Source organism: Eimeria maxima, genomic scaffold (genome assembly GCF_000499605.1).
Source record: "Eimeria maxima Weybridge genomic scaffold, Emw_scaff98, whole genome shotgun sequence".
NCBI lineage: Eukaryota > Apicomplexa > Conoidasida > Eucoccidiorida > Eimeriidae > Eimeria > Eimeria maxima.
Window position 1 is genome coordinate 48,634 of NW_013564053.1, and position 13,926 is coordinate 62,559.

Below are 13,926 nucleotides of genomic sequence, written 5' to 3' on the forward strand. Positions count from 1 at the left end.
TTGCATTTGCCGCCCGGCGCAGTTCAGCAGAGGTGTGCGTGGAGAAAAACGTCGGTAGGCGCAACGATGGAGGCATCGGGGATCTCGCCTCAACGCACGTCATGGATACACTGCAATATCAGCCACAGGGGAGCCCACAACACCAGACAAAAAGGCGTAAGAACAGTTGTTTATGTTGACTTTTAAATGCATGAAGAACACTTTGGAGGGTTGAACTCAGCAACTTCGGAGTTTCCCCTCCTCCAGTTTTCCTGCAGCCTCCACACAGGCTTATCGGTGCTCTCCTGCTCTCCGGCGCCTTACAGACACATACAGTTTGGTTCTTTTGGCTCCGCATGCCGTCCCCTCCTAATTAAATTGATTTTTTTGTTTTTTTTATTTATTTGCACTCCGATAACACTGTTTCCCTGCACACACAGTGGCCCTGTTTGTCTGTCCCTGGTGCGGCTTCCGAGGTTCAAGAGAGTCGCCCCACTGAGAACCTCTTTCGCGCTTGTGTATGCCTCCTTAGGCGTCTACAAAGTTCTCATGCGTCTCTTGTGGCTGTTGCGAGCCGCTGAAGGGCCCCAGCATGCGTCTTTTGAGCGTTTCAGCGTTCTTCAGTGTAGTGTCGCTGTTAATTAAGGATGTCAATGCTAGCACATCCCCTTCGCTCAACTGGGGAGTCCAGGAGAAACAATCTATGGATCCTACGGATCCCCATGGTAGCCCCTGGGTCATCGAGTCTTTGGTTGATACCCAAAACGACACGGCGGTGGTCGTTGATCCTGCAGTAACAGACACCCACTCCCTGTTGGCGGGATCTGCCGACACCAGCCTAACCGTTTCAGGCCCGCTTCTCTATGCAGATGAATTTTCCTCAGAAACCGTAGAGGGCGGCATCAAAGGGGCAGTCGCACCGTCCCCGCCTCAACACCAGACCAGAGGGAGCCACAAGATGCCGCTCTCAACATTCTTCGTCACTGTAGTTTTATTTTTTGGTGCATGTTTGAGGCTTTTCGCACCCCAGCCCGTGAAGGGGTCGGGGATTTTGAATATCGAGGAAGGACATAGTCTTCAGGAGCAGCCAGGCGAGACATGGGAGCAGTTTGATCAGCAGCCAGAGCAGAAGTCAGGGGAGGAGGAGCAGCAACGAGAGGAAGACGACGAGCCCACTGAGAGAGATATGCTGCTACCGCAACTGGATGTGCTGCAGCAGATACAGCCAGTGGCCTTTGCAGTTGCAAGTCGCGTGGGGAAAGACGATATTTTCGATGCCCTTCAAGAAACTTGCGACAATATACGGATTGCTAGGGAAGCACAGCAAGAATATGCCGCTGGCAACATAGGGGCCCCTGGCTCTTTTGAGAATATACTGAGGGAAACTATTGAGAACGGAGTCACGGTGCTGTCTGGCCTGTACGAGGATGCGCGACATCACGGGCTGCGTATGGCGCGAGAAACCAGGGCGTTGAAATCTGCCCCTATAATTTGCCAAAAAGAGGTGGAAATTTTGCATCAGGAGAATAGCGTTGTCATGTCTGCGATTATGTCTCACATGGGTATCCTAAATGCTTATCATAATATTTGTCAGCGGAAAACGAGTTATGTACAGCGGGATATGCATGGGCTGCCGCCCTTCACAAGACTGGAAGACCGCCATCTGTTGGGTGCTGTGGCTGCAAATCTGTTGTTTATGGAGGCGCTGCAAAACGCTGTCGAATCAGGCGCAAGTTCGGTGACAGATTTAGGGATGGCAATCACTGCTGTGGCGATGCTGCACGTCAAGCGCGAGCAGACTTGCATGTATAGAGAATACAGGGACATTGTCGAGGGGCAGCATGCTCTATGGAAAGCAGCGAAGCAGCAGCACCTACATTCTTCTACTCCAGCAGACCCTGCTGCACTGCAGGCCCTGGATGAGCTGGAGGAGAAACTCCAGCTGGCACAACAGCTGCTCTCCAGATACCATGATGCGGTGAATATTCTGAATGAATGCGCCGCCATCGGCCCAGCACAAGCTGCCAGTCAACAGGCGCAACAAGTGGGACAGGAGCTGAAAGCCCTGCTAGACGTTGTGACCTCTCTCATGGGATCCGTTTCCAGCCCCAAAACGACAGAAGCGGTTGCAGACCACACAGAAGATTTGCAGAAAGTCATGGAAAATATGGCATCAAGAGCCATTCAGGACGCAGCAGCAGCAACAAGGAATATTATTGACCTTCACAAAAGGATGGAAAGCAATAAGGGCCCCCACGAGTCTGTGGAGGAGGCAGAGCAACACCAGGAAAAGCAGGAGCAGGCGCAGCAGCAGCAGACAGGGTCTGCCGAAGAAGCTCTAGAGAACGTTCCGATTCGCCACGATCTGAAAGCGGCGTTTCACCGTATAGAGAGGAAGGCCAAGGTTGCATTCAACCAGGCCTTCAGTGCGTCAGTCTCGCAGAAAGAGAGCAGCAGCAACGGAGCAGAAACATCTTCAATGAACCGCGTCTTGACTGCACGGAAAGCCGCTACCGAGGCTGAGAACCTCTTGGGGGAAGCTGAGATGCTGTGGCTGCAGTGGAAGCTGATAAAAGCTATCGGGGAAGACGTCGAGGTGAGTACCAGCATTGCGCTGAGAGCAACAGAAGCCCTCCAGCAGCAGCAGCAGGAGCTTCCGCATATGCGTCGTGGAAAAATACAAAGTATCGCCAAGAGAAACAAAATGGCTGACACTTTGGTGAAACAGCTGAACGATTTCACGGCTTCGATAGGGTCCCATTCAACTTTGGAGGACTTGGCAGCAGCAGCAGCAGCAGTGAAAGGGACAGCAATCGCCCTCTTCTCCGTTGTTCAAGAAAACCAACACGATGTAATTCACAGCATTCTTATCTAAACAGCACGACACGAGGAGCACGAGGCACACCAAGCCGTGAGAAGATGAACAAATCACAAAAAGACACAAAAAGACACCAGACAACACAGGGGCTTCACCCGTAAGGCGAAGGCTACCTACGCTGCTGCAGCGGGGCGTTCCGGCTGCCTCCAGCTGTATCTTCAGCTTAGGACAGCCTCATCGAGTTTGAGTTAGTGTACACGGATCGCCAGACAGAAATGGGAGAGAAGCCGACAAGAGAAGAGAGAAAGGGAGATAAGTAACAGGAGAGAAGAAACAGGAGCAGCGTCGGCGACGAAGCAGCTGACTTCTCTCTGCGGTGCAGGTCTTCAGTAGAAGACACTCTGCGGTGCAGGTCTTCAGTAGAAGGGGAAGATAAGGGTTTAGGAGGGCGGCTGCACATATCCGCTTCTTATGCATATTTATTACTTTAAGGATGTGTTGTTATCGCTGATCATTAGAAGGGGCCCCTTTACGAGCTCACCTTATGTCTCAGGTGGGAGGCAGCCTGTTGCTGCGGCCTAAGTGCCGCTCTGCGTGCGTTTGTAAGACCCTCCCGCTGTCCTTACACTCCAAAGGAGATGCAGCTGTTTTTCCCCTATGTATTACCTTGGAGTCGCACAGAGGACGAATGGATGGCGGAATAGGAGTAGAGCCTGTGCACTGTAGGGGTTTCCTCCTTTGCTCCCAGCCAAACGGAGGTATGGTCGGGATACACCGACTTGTACATTAGACTATGTATACATATGTGTATATGTGTGTGTACATATGGGTAGGGGCGACAGTCAGCCTGTGCTGAGATTGTTTAGGCCACTTGGGCGCCAGCAGCAGCGCCAGCGGCAGCGGCAGATGCTGATGCTGCAGTCAGAATGAATTTGCCTTGGCGGAGGAGTGGTGATGCCGCCCTTCCATTCGTTTGTTTGTTAGTCCCCAGTGCCATGCTTTGTTTGTGTCGCCTTGGGGTTTGTTTGGCTTTGCTCTTTGTTGGCAACTTTCACTAAGGAGGAGGAAACAGCGGGAGTACTCTGCTGCTGCAGAAACCGATTTCTAGCAGCAGAATGGCGGCAGGTACATATATATCCCTTGGCAGTGACAGGGGACCGAGCAGCCCGCAATTTATAATTATGATTCATTGATGCTCCTGGGACATCGCCACACCCTGTGCTTCACGGAGCAGCAGCAGCAGCAGCTGCTGCCACTGCAGCAACAACCAGGTGCAGTTAATGGGAGTAGCGGACGCAGGGGCTCCATCGTTAGACCCACTACCCGCGATGTAACCATGGTTGCCGACGAATACGCTGCCTTTGCTTGTAGGGTGGGAGGCAGCTCGCCTCAAATATGCGTGTTTGCTGCCGCAGCAGCAGCTGCTGCTGCCTATGCACTTGCTGTAGGGTGCCGGTACTGTGCTCACTGTCTGCTACAATGTGTTGCCGCTGTGGTGCGCAACCCCAACAGAAGCCGCAGCAGGAGGCCTTCCTTGGGCTGAATCCTGAGGTTCAGCAGGAGCAGACAATTTGGGGGCGCGAAAGTCCGCTGCAGCAGCACCCGTAGCCGCATACGATTGTTTGATATCGTGGCTGCTGCAGCAACAGCGCATATTTGCAGCAGCAGCTAGTGCGCGGAGGCCCAATAGCAGCTCAGGAGAGCGTCACCTGCTGTTGCTTGCTCTCGTGCTGCAGGTTATTGCAGGAGAGAGCATAAAGTGTGCATGCTCTCTTTTGTATGCTGCTACTTACACTATTAGGCTAAACCTACACAGCAGCCAACAGACACTGCTGTTCCCCATCTCGTTTTGTGCCCCTTGGATGGGGGTCGCAGTGGTGTGAGACTCTCTTGTTCGTAGCACAGCTGTTTGCCGGCGTTGCTGCCGTTGCTGTTGCTGTGGGGTAACAACCTCGAGTTGCTGCTCCTGCGATTGCCCTGGCTTGGCTGGCTGCTGCTGCTGCAGCAAAAGTTTGCAATACAGGCTTACTAAGAACTCCGCAGCAAGTGAAGAGGAAACTGCTGCCGTGGGGTGTTATACACCCCAAGGTTTTGCGCCAACCGAAGATGTTTATTTTGACAACAGACGCATGCACACGTATATATGCATGTTCATTGTATTTCTTATTTATATCCACGCATAGATATGTAATGCATGCACGGGGAAAAGGTCAGAAAACTGCGAAAAGATACGTTAGAACACACCGTAATACCCAAAAGCTCAAATTGTAGGAAATGAAGCTCTAAAGGCGCGCCACACGAACCCATACGCCTCCCGCTGGTGACCCCTGAATGTGGAATGGCGATTATTATGCTGCAGTGTCATCTAATATATATACGGGGCAAATATAGAAGAAGAAATGCAAGCAAAATAGCCCTTAGGAAGGCTCTTCTAAACCCCGCAGCGGTCGAGAACACAAGCCTCCTAAACCCCAATAAACCTCCGTAGACCCTCTAAACCCAAAGCGCTAAACCACAAATCCTAAACCCCAATAGTCACAGATCAAAGAGAGTCTCCCCTCCCCTTACCCAATAATTCTGCGGTGGAGGGCATCAGCGAACTGATAGTCACACAAGTGCACCTTCCGTTGCAGTTTCTCCCTTCCGATGTCCTACTTGAAACAGCAACTGCACATATACCTCAAGCTAACCGCAGCGGCAGCAAAAGCTGTAGGGAAGGAGTGTGGCAGATTGCCACTGTAGGGCACACGACTATTGTAGCAACAGCAGCAGAAACTGAACATGCAACAGCAGCAGTGGAGCAACGCAGCAGCTGCTGCAGTCAACGACCCCCGCAACAACAAGTGCAGCACGATGCTGCAAATATGCTGTTGTGTAGCAAGGCAATTGTTGCCACTTCTATGTACTAACCGAAGGAACCTCTACTGTCTCTGGAGGCCCTTCGATGGCAGGCCATCAGCAAAGCTGCAAGAAGAGGCTGATGCTTTTTATTACCTTCATAGCTTCCCATGTTTAACAAAACATTTAAGTACATTTTCGAGTAGTTGTTTCTATCTCGTGACGGGGCAGGAGCGGCAGCTGCAGGCCCTGCTGCTGCCGCTCCTGCTGCTGCTGCTGTTTCTGCTCCAGTGAAGACCCTGCTGTCTTCTGCTTCCCTTCATACATGCCATCCTTCTATTTTCCGTTCATTTCTTTTCGAGTTTATCTCTTCGTTGTAAACTATCGTCTGCAGTCCAAATCTCCGGCAAGGTCGTGCATGCGTTTGCTGCTCCTCCTGGGGCTGCTGCCGTTTTTGCTGCTGCTGCTCCTGCTGCAAGTGGCCACGCTGACAGCCGGCTGCCTCCCAGCGACGTACTGGCTGCAGCAGGAGCAGCAGCCTAAGAGCTTCTGCTACAACAGTCGCAGCCTGTACACCCTCCCGGACCGTGCAGCACTTGCAGCAGCAGAAGCAGCAAAGACGAGAGCACTTGCTGCAGCATTATTCTTTATAGCTCTCACTAGCAGCAGGAACAGCAGCGACGCTGCAAGCAGCAGCAACAACAGCATTGGCAGCAGCAGCAGGCGCAGCACTACGAGGTAGCAACAACAGCAGTGTACCCAACATCAGCAGCAGCAGCAGCCGCAGCAATGGCAGCGACTACGGACGTGTTGCGCTGGCGGCTGCGGGGCTCTTCTACGAGCACAACGCCTGTTGGTTTGGCTCTTCCCGTGTCGTGCGGGGAGCTGCGTGTACACCTGAAGGAGCAGATGGGTGTTGCTGCACTAACAGCCATTGATTTGCTGCTGTCTCTTGAGGGAGCTGCGGATGACGTGCTGCCTGACAGCATGCTGTTGCACCAGCCTCTGTGCGTTCTTGTGCAGCGGAAGCCTGCTGCTGCTGCTGCTGCTGCATTGAGCGAGGCGGAGCTCAAGTACCAGCGGCAAATGCAGGAACAGCAGCAAAGGCAGGAGCAGCAACAGCAGCAACAGCAACAGCAGCAGCCACCAAACTCGCAGCTGCAGCGGATAACAACAGCGAGCCGAGCAGCCGCTGCAGCTGCCGTTGCAGCAGACGGCGTTGGGCCGGCTGTTGCTGTTTCTTCCGCGGCAGCTGCTGGCAGCAGCGACAGCAGCACTGGTCTTGTAAGCGATGACTACACCCAGGGAGCAGCAGCAGCAGCAACAGAGGAAGAGCGGCTGCTTTTGCAGGCAGTTATGGATGTTCATGACTCTCGCAAGGGCTTCCTACGTGCAGACAGCACCAGCAGCAGCAGCAGCAGGAGGGGGCCTGGAAGCCACAACCTGATGTGGGTAAGGAATCAAGATGAAGGCAGCAACGGCAACAGCAGCAGCAGCACAAATTATTATCGCGGTTATCCTGGAGGCAATGCTGCGGCTGCTGCTGCTGCTCGCCAGCAGCAGCATGTATCATACTACCAGCAGCAGCAGCAGCAGCACTATGCAGCAGCATCAACAGCAGTTTCTGCTGATTACATCTGCCATATGTGTGGGGAGATGGGCCATCATATCAAGAATTGCCCAAAGTCTTCCGATGCAAAACAGCAAAAAAAGATCAGACCCGCAACAGGTATAACGCAGCAGCAGCAGCAGCAGCAGCATTGCAGTGCTCCTGCTGCTGCAGCGGGGGCGGTGGTGGTTAGATGCTGAGCTGGTTGAGAGGTTCAGTCAAAGCTTTGTTGCTCATGTTGCTGCAGCTGCAGCTGCCTATTGTGCTGCTGCTGCGGTTTGTGCTGCTGGTGCTGCAGGATTGCCATCGTCGTTTTTGCGAGACATTTTGCCTTCTGAAATACACAAGTACCAGGAAGTGTACATAAAAAAGGGTAAGCAGCTGTGCAGCAGCAGCTGCAGAATAAGCTATGTACTAGCTGTATTTTCAGTGCACAACGAGAGCCTGTCAAGCTAGCGATCGGCTGACGTAGCTAGGTAGCTGTGGTGTGCGTGTGGCTAGCAGCCTCTTTAGCCTGCTTAGGTGGTTGCTAGTTGGCTGTTACACGTGGCTACTCAGACAGCTACCTACCCGGCTATTTAGCTAGTTGGCTGTCGCACGTCATTAGCTAGCCAGCCATCTAGGTAGCAAGCGAGCTATTTGGCTACAGTGTGTAATCGTGGCCAGTATAGAGGGGTTGCTGGTGCGTGTGTGGGGTGTTGGAGTGTACAGACGGCAGTTTTGCGGTGTTGAAGACAGCAGCGATAGGGGGGTTGTCTCTGTTGGGATCGTCTTTAGATTCTCGTATCCAGCGACATGTGGGGGGAGCGGCACATCTTAAGTGCGGCTGCTGCAACTCCATCTTTAAGGCACCCACACTGACACCGTGCTGTGGGGAGACCTTCTGCAGAGCATGCATTGTGCTGTATTTGCAGCAGCATCCTGCTGCTCCTAGTGCTGCTGCTGCTGCTGGAAGCAGCAGCGCAACAGCAGGTGGACTGGCGGGACACTGCCCGGGGTGTAATGCTGCTATTGCTGCAGCAGACTTAGCTGCTAACACGGTGCTGCAGCAGAGTGTTGACACTGTTACCTGCAGCAATACCACTCGCTGGACTTGGCAGCAGCAGCAGCAGCAACAAGACGCAGCAGCAGCTGGTCCTGCTGCTGCAGCGAGTGTAGTTAAGAACGAAAATCCTCAGCCGGGATCAATTGCTGATCTGCTATCTAGGAGATCCGTCTCCTCGGAAACAGGTGAAGACTCAAAAGCAGCAGCTGCGACATCAGCAGCAGCAATGGCAGCAACGGCAGAAACAGCAGCAGCAGAAAGTGCAGCTGCAAATGGTGAGCCTACGTCCCTTTTTAAGGTGAAGGAGGAACAAACAGATGCCTCACTAACACCAGCTGCATCCGCTGCAGCAAAAGCAGCTGCGACACGGACACAACCCGCGTCTTTGCTACAAGCGAAGAAAGAAGAACCGGACCCAGTACCCAGGACGCCAGCAGCAGCAGCAACAGCAACAGCAGAAACAGCAACAACAACGGCATCACAAAGCGAAGAAGAGGCACTTCCGGATATAAGTGATTTGCTGCATTTCAATATTCCAGTGGAGCAAATCATGGAGTAGGTGCTGCTACCTTTGCTGCTGCTGCTGCTGTTCTGCTGCTGTAGCTGCTGCTGTAGCTGCTACAGTAGCTGCTGCTGTTTTGTTGTTGCAGCTGTCCCTTTCTGTGCTGCTGTGTGCGTGTGGTGTATAGGCAGCACCGCATAGCAGAAATACAAATCAAAGCCTACAGAGAGAAACGAAAGGCAGCTGTGGCTTTGGAGACAGCCTCCTGATGCAGTGGAAGCAGCAGCTTCAGCAGCAGCAACTGCGGCAGGAGTCGCGTACAGTCATATGCTGCTTATCTACGCTTTTTTTCCTTTCCTCTTTGGGTTAGGGTGAAGACTGCAACGAATGCAGGAGAAGCAGCAGCAGCAGCAGGAGCTGCAGCGGCTGCTGTCGCTCTTGCTGCTCGAGCAGGAGCCGGTGTTCGCAGACAGCAGCAGCAGCTGCTGCAAATGAAGCAGCGGCAGTTGCTGTTTCGTTTACAGCTGTGGCTCATCTTCTCTGTGATTTGAATGAACCATAGGATGGCTTCAAATCTTTTTTTGAGTCCCCTGCGGAGTCAGGGAGGGGCACCTGGCTAGCTACCTAGCTAGCTAGCCAGCTGGCTGCAGGAGAGGCTCCCAGCTAGCTAGTTGGCTAGCTAACTAGCTGCAGGAGAGACTCCTAGCTACCTAGCAGGCTCGCTAGACTTGCTGGTTGCCTTAATTCGGGTTATTCTGCTGTCAGGATCTGCGGTGCTCACATAGGCAGCTGCACCTGCTGCAGTAGCAGCAGCAGCTGCTGCTGCAGTAATAGGGGCAGCAATCCTGTGTGCTGTGCATACACCGCAGACACAGCGGAGTCTTCTTTTTTAGCAACTCTGTACAACGATTCTTTAATTTGCTTCAACTCCTAGGGGACGGGCCGCTGCTGCTGTTGGAGTTGTTATTGTTGTTGCTGCTCCTGGTGTTGCTGCTGTTGGTGTCGAGCCACCGCAGCGGAGGCTCCTGTTGCTGGTGCTTTATGTCTTTGTTAGTATTTTGTTGGTTAGGAGCGGCGAAGAAGGCTGCAGTTTGCTACAGCTGCAGCGTTGCTTGCTGCTGCTGTGAGCGTTGCTGCTGTAGCTGCGTTAGGTGTTGTTCCTGGGCCAGCTGCTGCTGCTGGGTTAGCTGCTCCTGCTGCAGCGCTTGTTGCTGCTGATCGTGTGGGGTTTTGTGGCTCCTTGATCTCCCAGCAAAGACATCAGCAGAAACAGCGAACAGCCTAGCGAGGTGCAGCAGGAAGCAGCAGCAGAGACAACAAACAAGCCCCAAAAGCACCAGTCGCTGCTGCGTCCCTGAACGCATGCAGTGGCAGCAGGAAAAGGAAACGCGGCTACAGAGCCATAACTCGGTACTGATGCTGCTGCAGAAGGGGCGTCGGCGGTCGCTGCAGCAACAGCAGCTACTGCAGGGGCAGCAGCTACTGCTCCAGCATCAGGTACTGCAGCACTGACAGCTGCATCAACAAACTTGCTGCTGCAACAGCTGCTGCAACGGAGGTCATGGTAAAAACTCGCAGCAGATGCTATTGCAGCAACACCTCCCACCGCCAGAAAAAACGGCAGGCACAAATGCAGCAACACAGCTAGAAGTAGATAGAAACAGCAACAAAAGCCAAAGCACCAGCACTAGTACCAGCGCCTCCAGCAGCAGCAACAGTAACAGCAGCAACAGCAGCAGCCTCACCAGTGCTGAAGTTCCACGCTGATTGAACGACAGCGGCGGGGTTTTTGAGGGCTTCAACTAAAAGGGAAGGGTCTCTCCAAACCCTCAATACGAGGGGTTTGCAGACCTGCCACGTCTGTGCATGCGTTGCAGCAGCAAGCTGCAGCAGCAAAGCCCCGCGCAAGATTGCTGCCATCCAGGTGAGCAGCAGACCCGCAAGCTGCTGCTCCCCTGTGCGCCCGAGTAGCAACGTAATCACACACGAAAAAATGCTGTGCTGCAGCAGCTGCGGCTGCAGCAGCAACAACAACTCCTGCCGCGGTAACACTGCTGTCTCGGGTTTGCTTTGCAACTCGAAGCCATTCTTCCCCCAATGAAACAGGGAAGAGACCAGGGTGTGCAGAGAGAGAGATACCCCTGCAGCAATAGAAGCAGCAGCAGCAGCAGCAGCAGCAGCACCTGGGTCAGTAACAACAAGAACAGAATCTCGTCAGCCACAACAACAGCACAAGAATCTCAGAAGCAGCATCAGCATGAAAAGCAGCAGCAGTAGTAACAGCAGAAGCAGCATGGCAGCAGTATCAGCACATCTCAACACTGCCAGCACCACGACGAGCAGCAACAGCAGCAACACTGCATCGACTGCAGCAGCAGCAGCTTCCTTAGCAGCAGCTCTAGCAACAGCAGCAACAGGAGTAGGAGTATCTGTTTGCGTACCTGTGAAATTGTTGGCTGTGTATAAGACAGTTGTATCGGGCATAACAACACCACTAAAGGAGAGGGAATCGACCAGCAAGAAGATCCCCGTAAGCAGCAAAGGAGAGAGAGAAGGAATTAAAGGACCTGATCTTGCTAACAACTTAGGCAATCTTCTGCTGCTTAATGGCTCCTCTAAATGAATAAATACTATACATGAACCACCAAGTATCAATACCAATGATACAGCCTCACGAAGAGGGGGAGCCCAGTACACCAATGTTGCCCCTGCAGCAGCAGCAGCAGCAGCAGCGACAGCAAAACAGCAGTAATTACTAACAGCAGCAGGAACTGCACCATCAACAAGCTTGGCAACTGAATACGCAGACTCATTCCTAGCAGTAGCATTAGCCGGCTTAGTATCAGCAACAGTAGCAGCCTTGGCAGCAGCAACGACAGCCATATCCATAGCAGCAGCAGCAACGGCAGCAGCAGGGTTAGCCCTTGAAGTGGTCTATTGTTATTTTTATTGCTTTAATAGTCACAATTGATTTGTGTCTTTTCTAGATACTTTTTTCGTTTATAGATCGTACATGAGCAAAGAGCAAAAATACAGCTGGAGAGAAGAATGGCCATTCTCCTTAAGTTGGCGACTCTGCTGTTTTTCTTATAAGTTGACCTCCTTGATGATGCATGCAGCCTATGGCAGCTAGGGGAGAAGCAGGGGGCCCCGGGGGCCCCTGTTGACAGCCGATAGAAAGCTAAGCTTGGTAGGGAAGGAGACACAGCAGATGATAACAGCAGAGAAGGAGGAGACACTACAGACACCCCACACTCATCCTGCTGCTCTGTAAGGGCCCCAAGGCTCGCCATCGACCTTGCAGCAATGCAGCGGGGGCCCTCCCTGCAGGGGGCCCCTCGGAGAACCCTTGCTGCCCAAGGTCACTTCTAGGGGCCCCCCAAGGTCACCTGAAACCCGGTCAGCCACACCTAGGGGGGCCCCAGAAGCAGCAGTAGCAGCAGCAACAGCAATTAACGCTGCGGCAAATGGTGAATGCCACAGATTACGTCTCAAGAAAACGCCGAACCTCCTCAGTCTTCAGGGGAGGCAGCGAAAAGGAGGAAGGAGGAGCTACTGCTACAGCAGCAGCAGCGGGTCCCGGTCTTCAATGAATTAACTTGAACCGCTAACCACAGCAGCAACACGAGCAGCAGCAGCACTAGCAAGCTGAAACTTGTTCCGTATTACACTATCAGGGGCTTTCATAGGATCCCCCTCGATGCTCCGGGGTCTGGCCTATAGAAGAAATATACCATAGACGCAAGAGGCCCCACCTCCTGTAGGCTGTACGCACACTCAAAATATTTTAATTGCTTTAAATAAGTTATTTTTGTAAGAAGATAAACTTTTGTACACGAAGAAGTTTTCTGTTGGCTGGTCGCGGAGGCCCCCTTAGGCTGCACAGCAGCAGCTGCAGCAGCCGCTGTGGCAGCAACAGCAGCCGCTGCAACAGCAGCTACTGGAGCGCACCTGGGGCCCTCGAGATTGCAGCAGCAGTTGATGTGTTGATTGATAAGTCTTAATTCCTTGGCCGCTGCTGCTGACCTGCAGCTGGGGGGTCCAGACACCTACGTGAGCTTGGATGGCTGCAGTGAGTAGAAGACACAGAAGATAGAAGCAAGTCTCCTCATTACACACGATATAAGAGGAAGTTGATGCTGCTGTCTCTAAGGAGACAATTCATTTCTAATGCATTTAAATAACAAATGATACACTCTCCTCCCCTTACGGTAAGCAGGCACAGAGGCACTAACAAAGGAAGCTGCTAATACCATTATATATAGATAACAACGCCCCAAGGCCTTTGATGCAATAACAGGGGATCGACTTCAACCTGGGATAGTCCCCCAATGTGGGATCGCCTCCCAGCCTGAGATCGTCTCCCAGCATGGGATCGTATCCCCCTGTGGGATCGAATACGATCTGTGATCCTCCCCTAATGCGATTGACTCCCAACATTGGGAAATCTACAGCAGTAAAAAGAAGGAGACAGAGCAAGCTAGCTAAGTGGTACAGCACTACTCGGCGGCGGGGACCCATTGCTGCTGCCGAATCTCGACAGCTAGCTAGTCCCCTTATATGTTGTCGAGCGGCAGAAGCCCTTTACCAAGCTAGCTAGCTAGCTAGCCATTTACTCGACCAGCTAGCTAGCTACTTGGCCAACTAGTTAGGTACACGGCCAGACAGCTACCCATCTTCCCAGCTCACTTGTTTGCCAGCTAGCTAGCTAGTTGATCAGCTAGCCAGCTTAACCTATTTGGACGGTCCCTCTCCTGAGGCGTCTCTACTTTGGGGTGTATATGCACCTATGGGTTTAATTTGCTACCCCATAAGCGCTAAGGAGAAGAGCAGATACACCGCAGCTTCATGAGAATAACAAACCTCCTCTGTGTGTGTACAGCTGTACGTAAATTGCAACTCAGCGGTACTGCAGCAGACGCCGCAGCAGCCGCTGCAGCAATTGCCAATTCTGTATCCACTTATACGGCCTATATACATATATATAGGCAAACAAATGCACGTACACAGGCGTACATCTGTAAGTACATGCATATATATGTACATCTGTTCCTACATCTATACATACATATCCATTTATACATACATATATGCAAATCTATATAACATATATATATATATATATATATATATAT

General features: G+C 52.4%; 2 protein-coding genes across 2 annotated transcripts; both read left to right on the forward strand.

Moving 5' to 3' along the window:
* Positions 1-571: 571 nt before the first annotated feature.
* Positions 572-2,854, forward strand: EMWEY_00013300 (hypothetical protein, conserved; the record flags this gene model as incomplete). Its single annotated transcript, XM_013479213.1, has 1 exon — positions 572-2,854. The coding sequence occupies one exon, from the start codon at positions 572-574 to the stop codon at positions 2,852-2,854; it is 2,283 nt and encodes a 760-aa protein (XP_013334667.1).
* Positions 2,855-6,424: 3,570 nt separating this feature from the next.
* On the forward strand, positions 6,425-9,060 carry EMWEY_00013310 (mRNA polyadenylation-related protein, related; the record flags this gene model as incomplete). The annotated part of the gene is made up of 4 exons (XM_013479214.1): positions 6,425-7,364; positions 7,543-7,617; positions 7,956-8,844; positions 8,979-9,060. The coding sequence occupies 4 exons, from the start codon at positions 6,425-6,427 to the stop codon at positions 9,058-9,060; spliced, it is 1,986 nt and encodes a 661-aa protein (XP_013334668.1).
* Between the last annotated feature and the right edge of the window lie 4,866 nt (positions 9,061-13,926).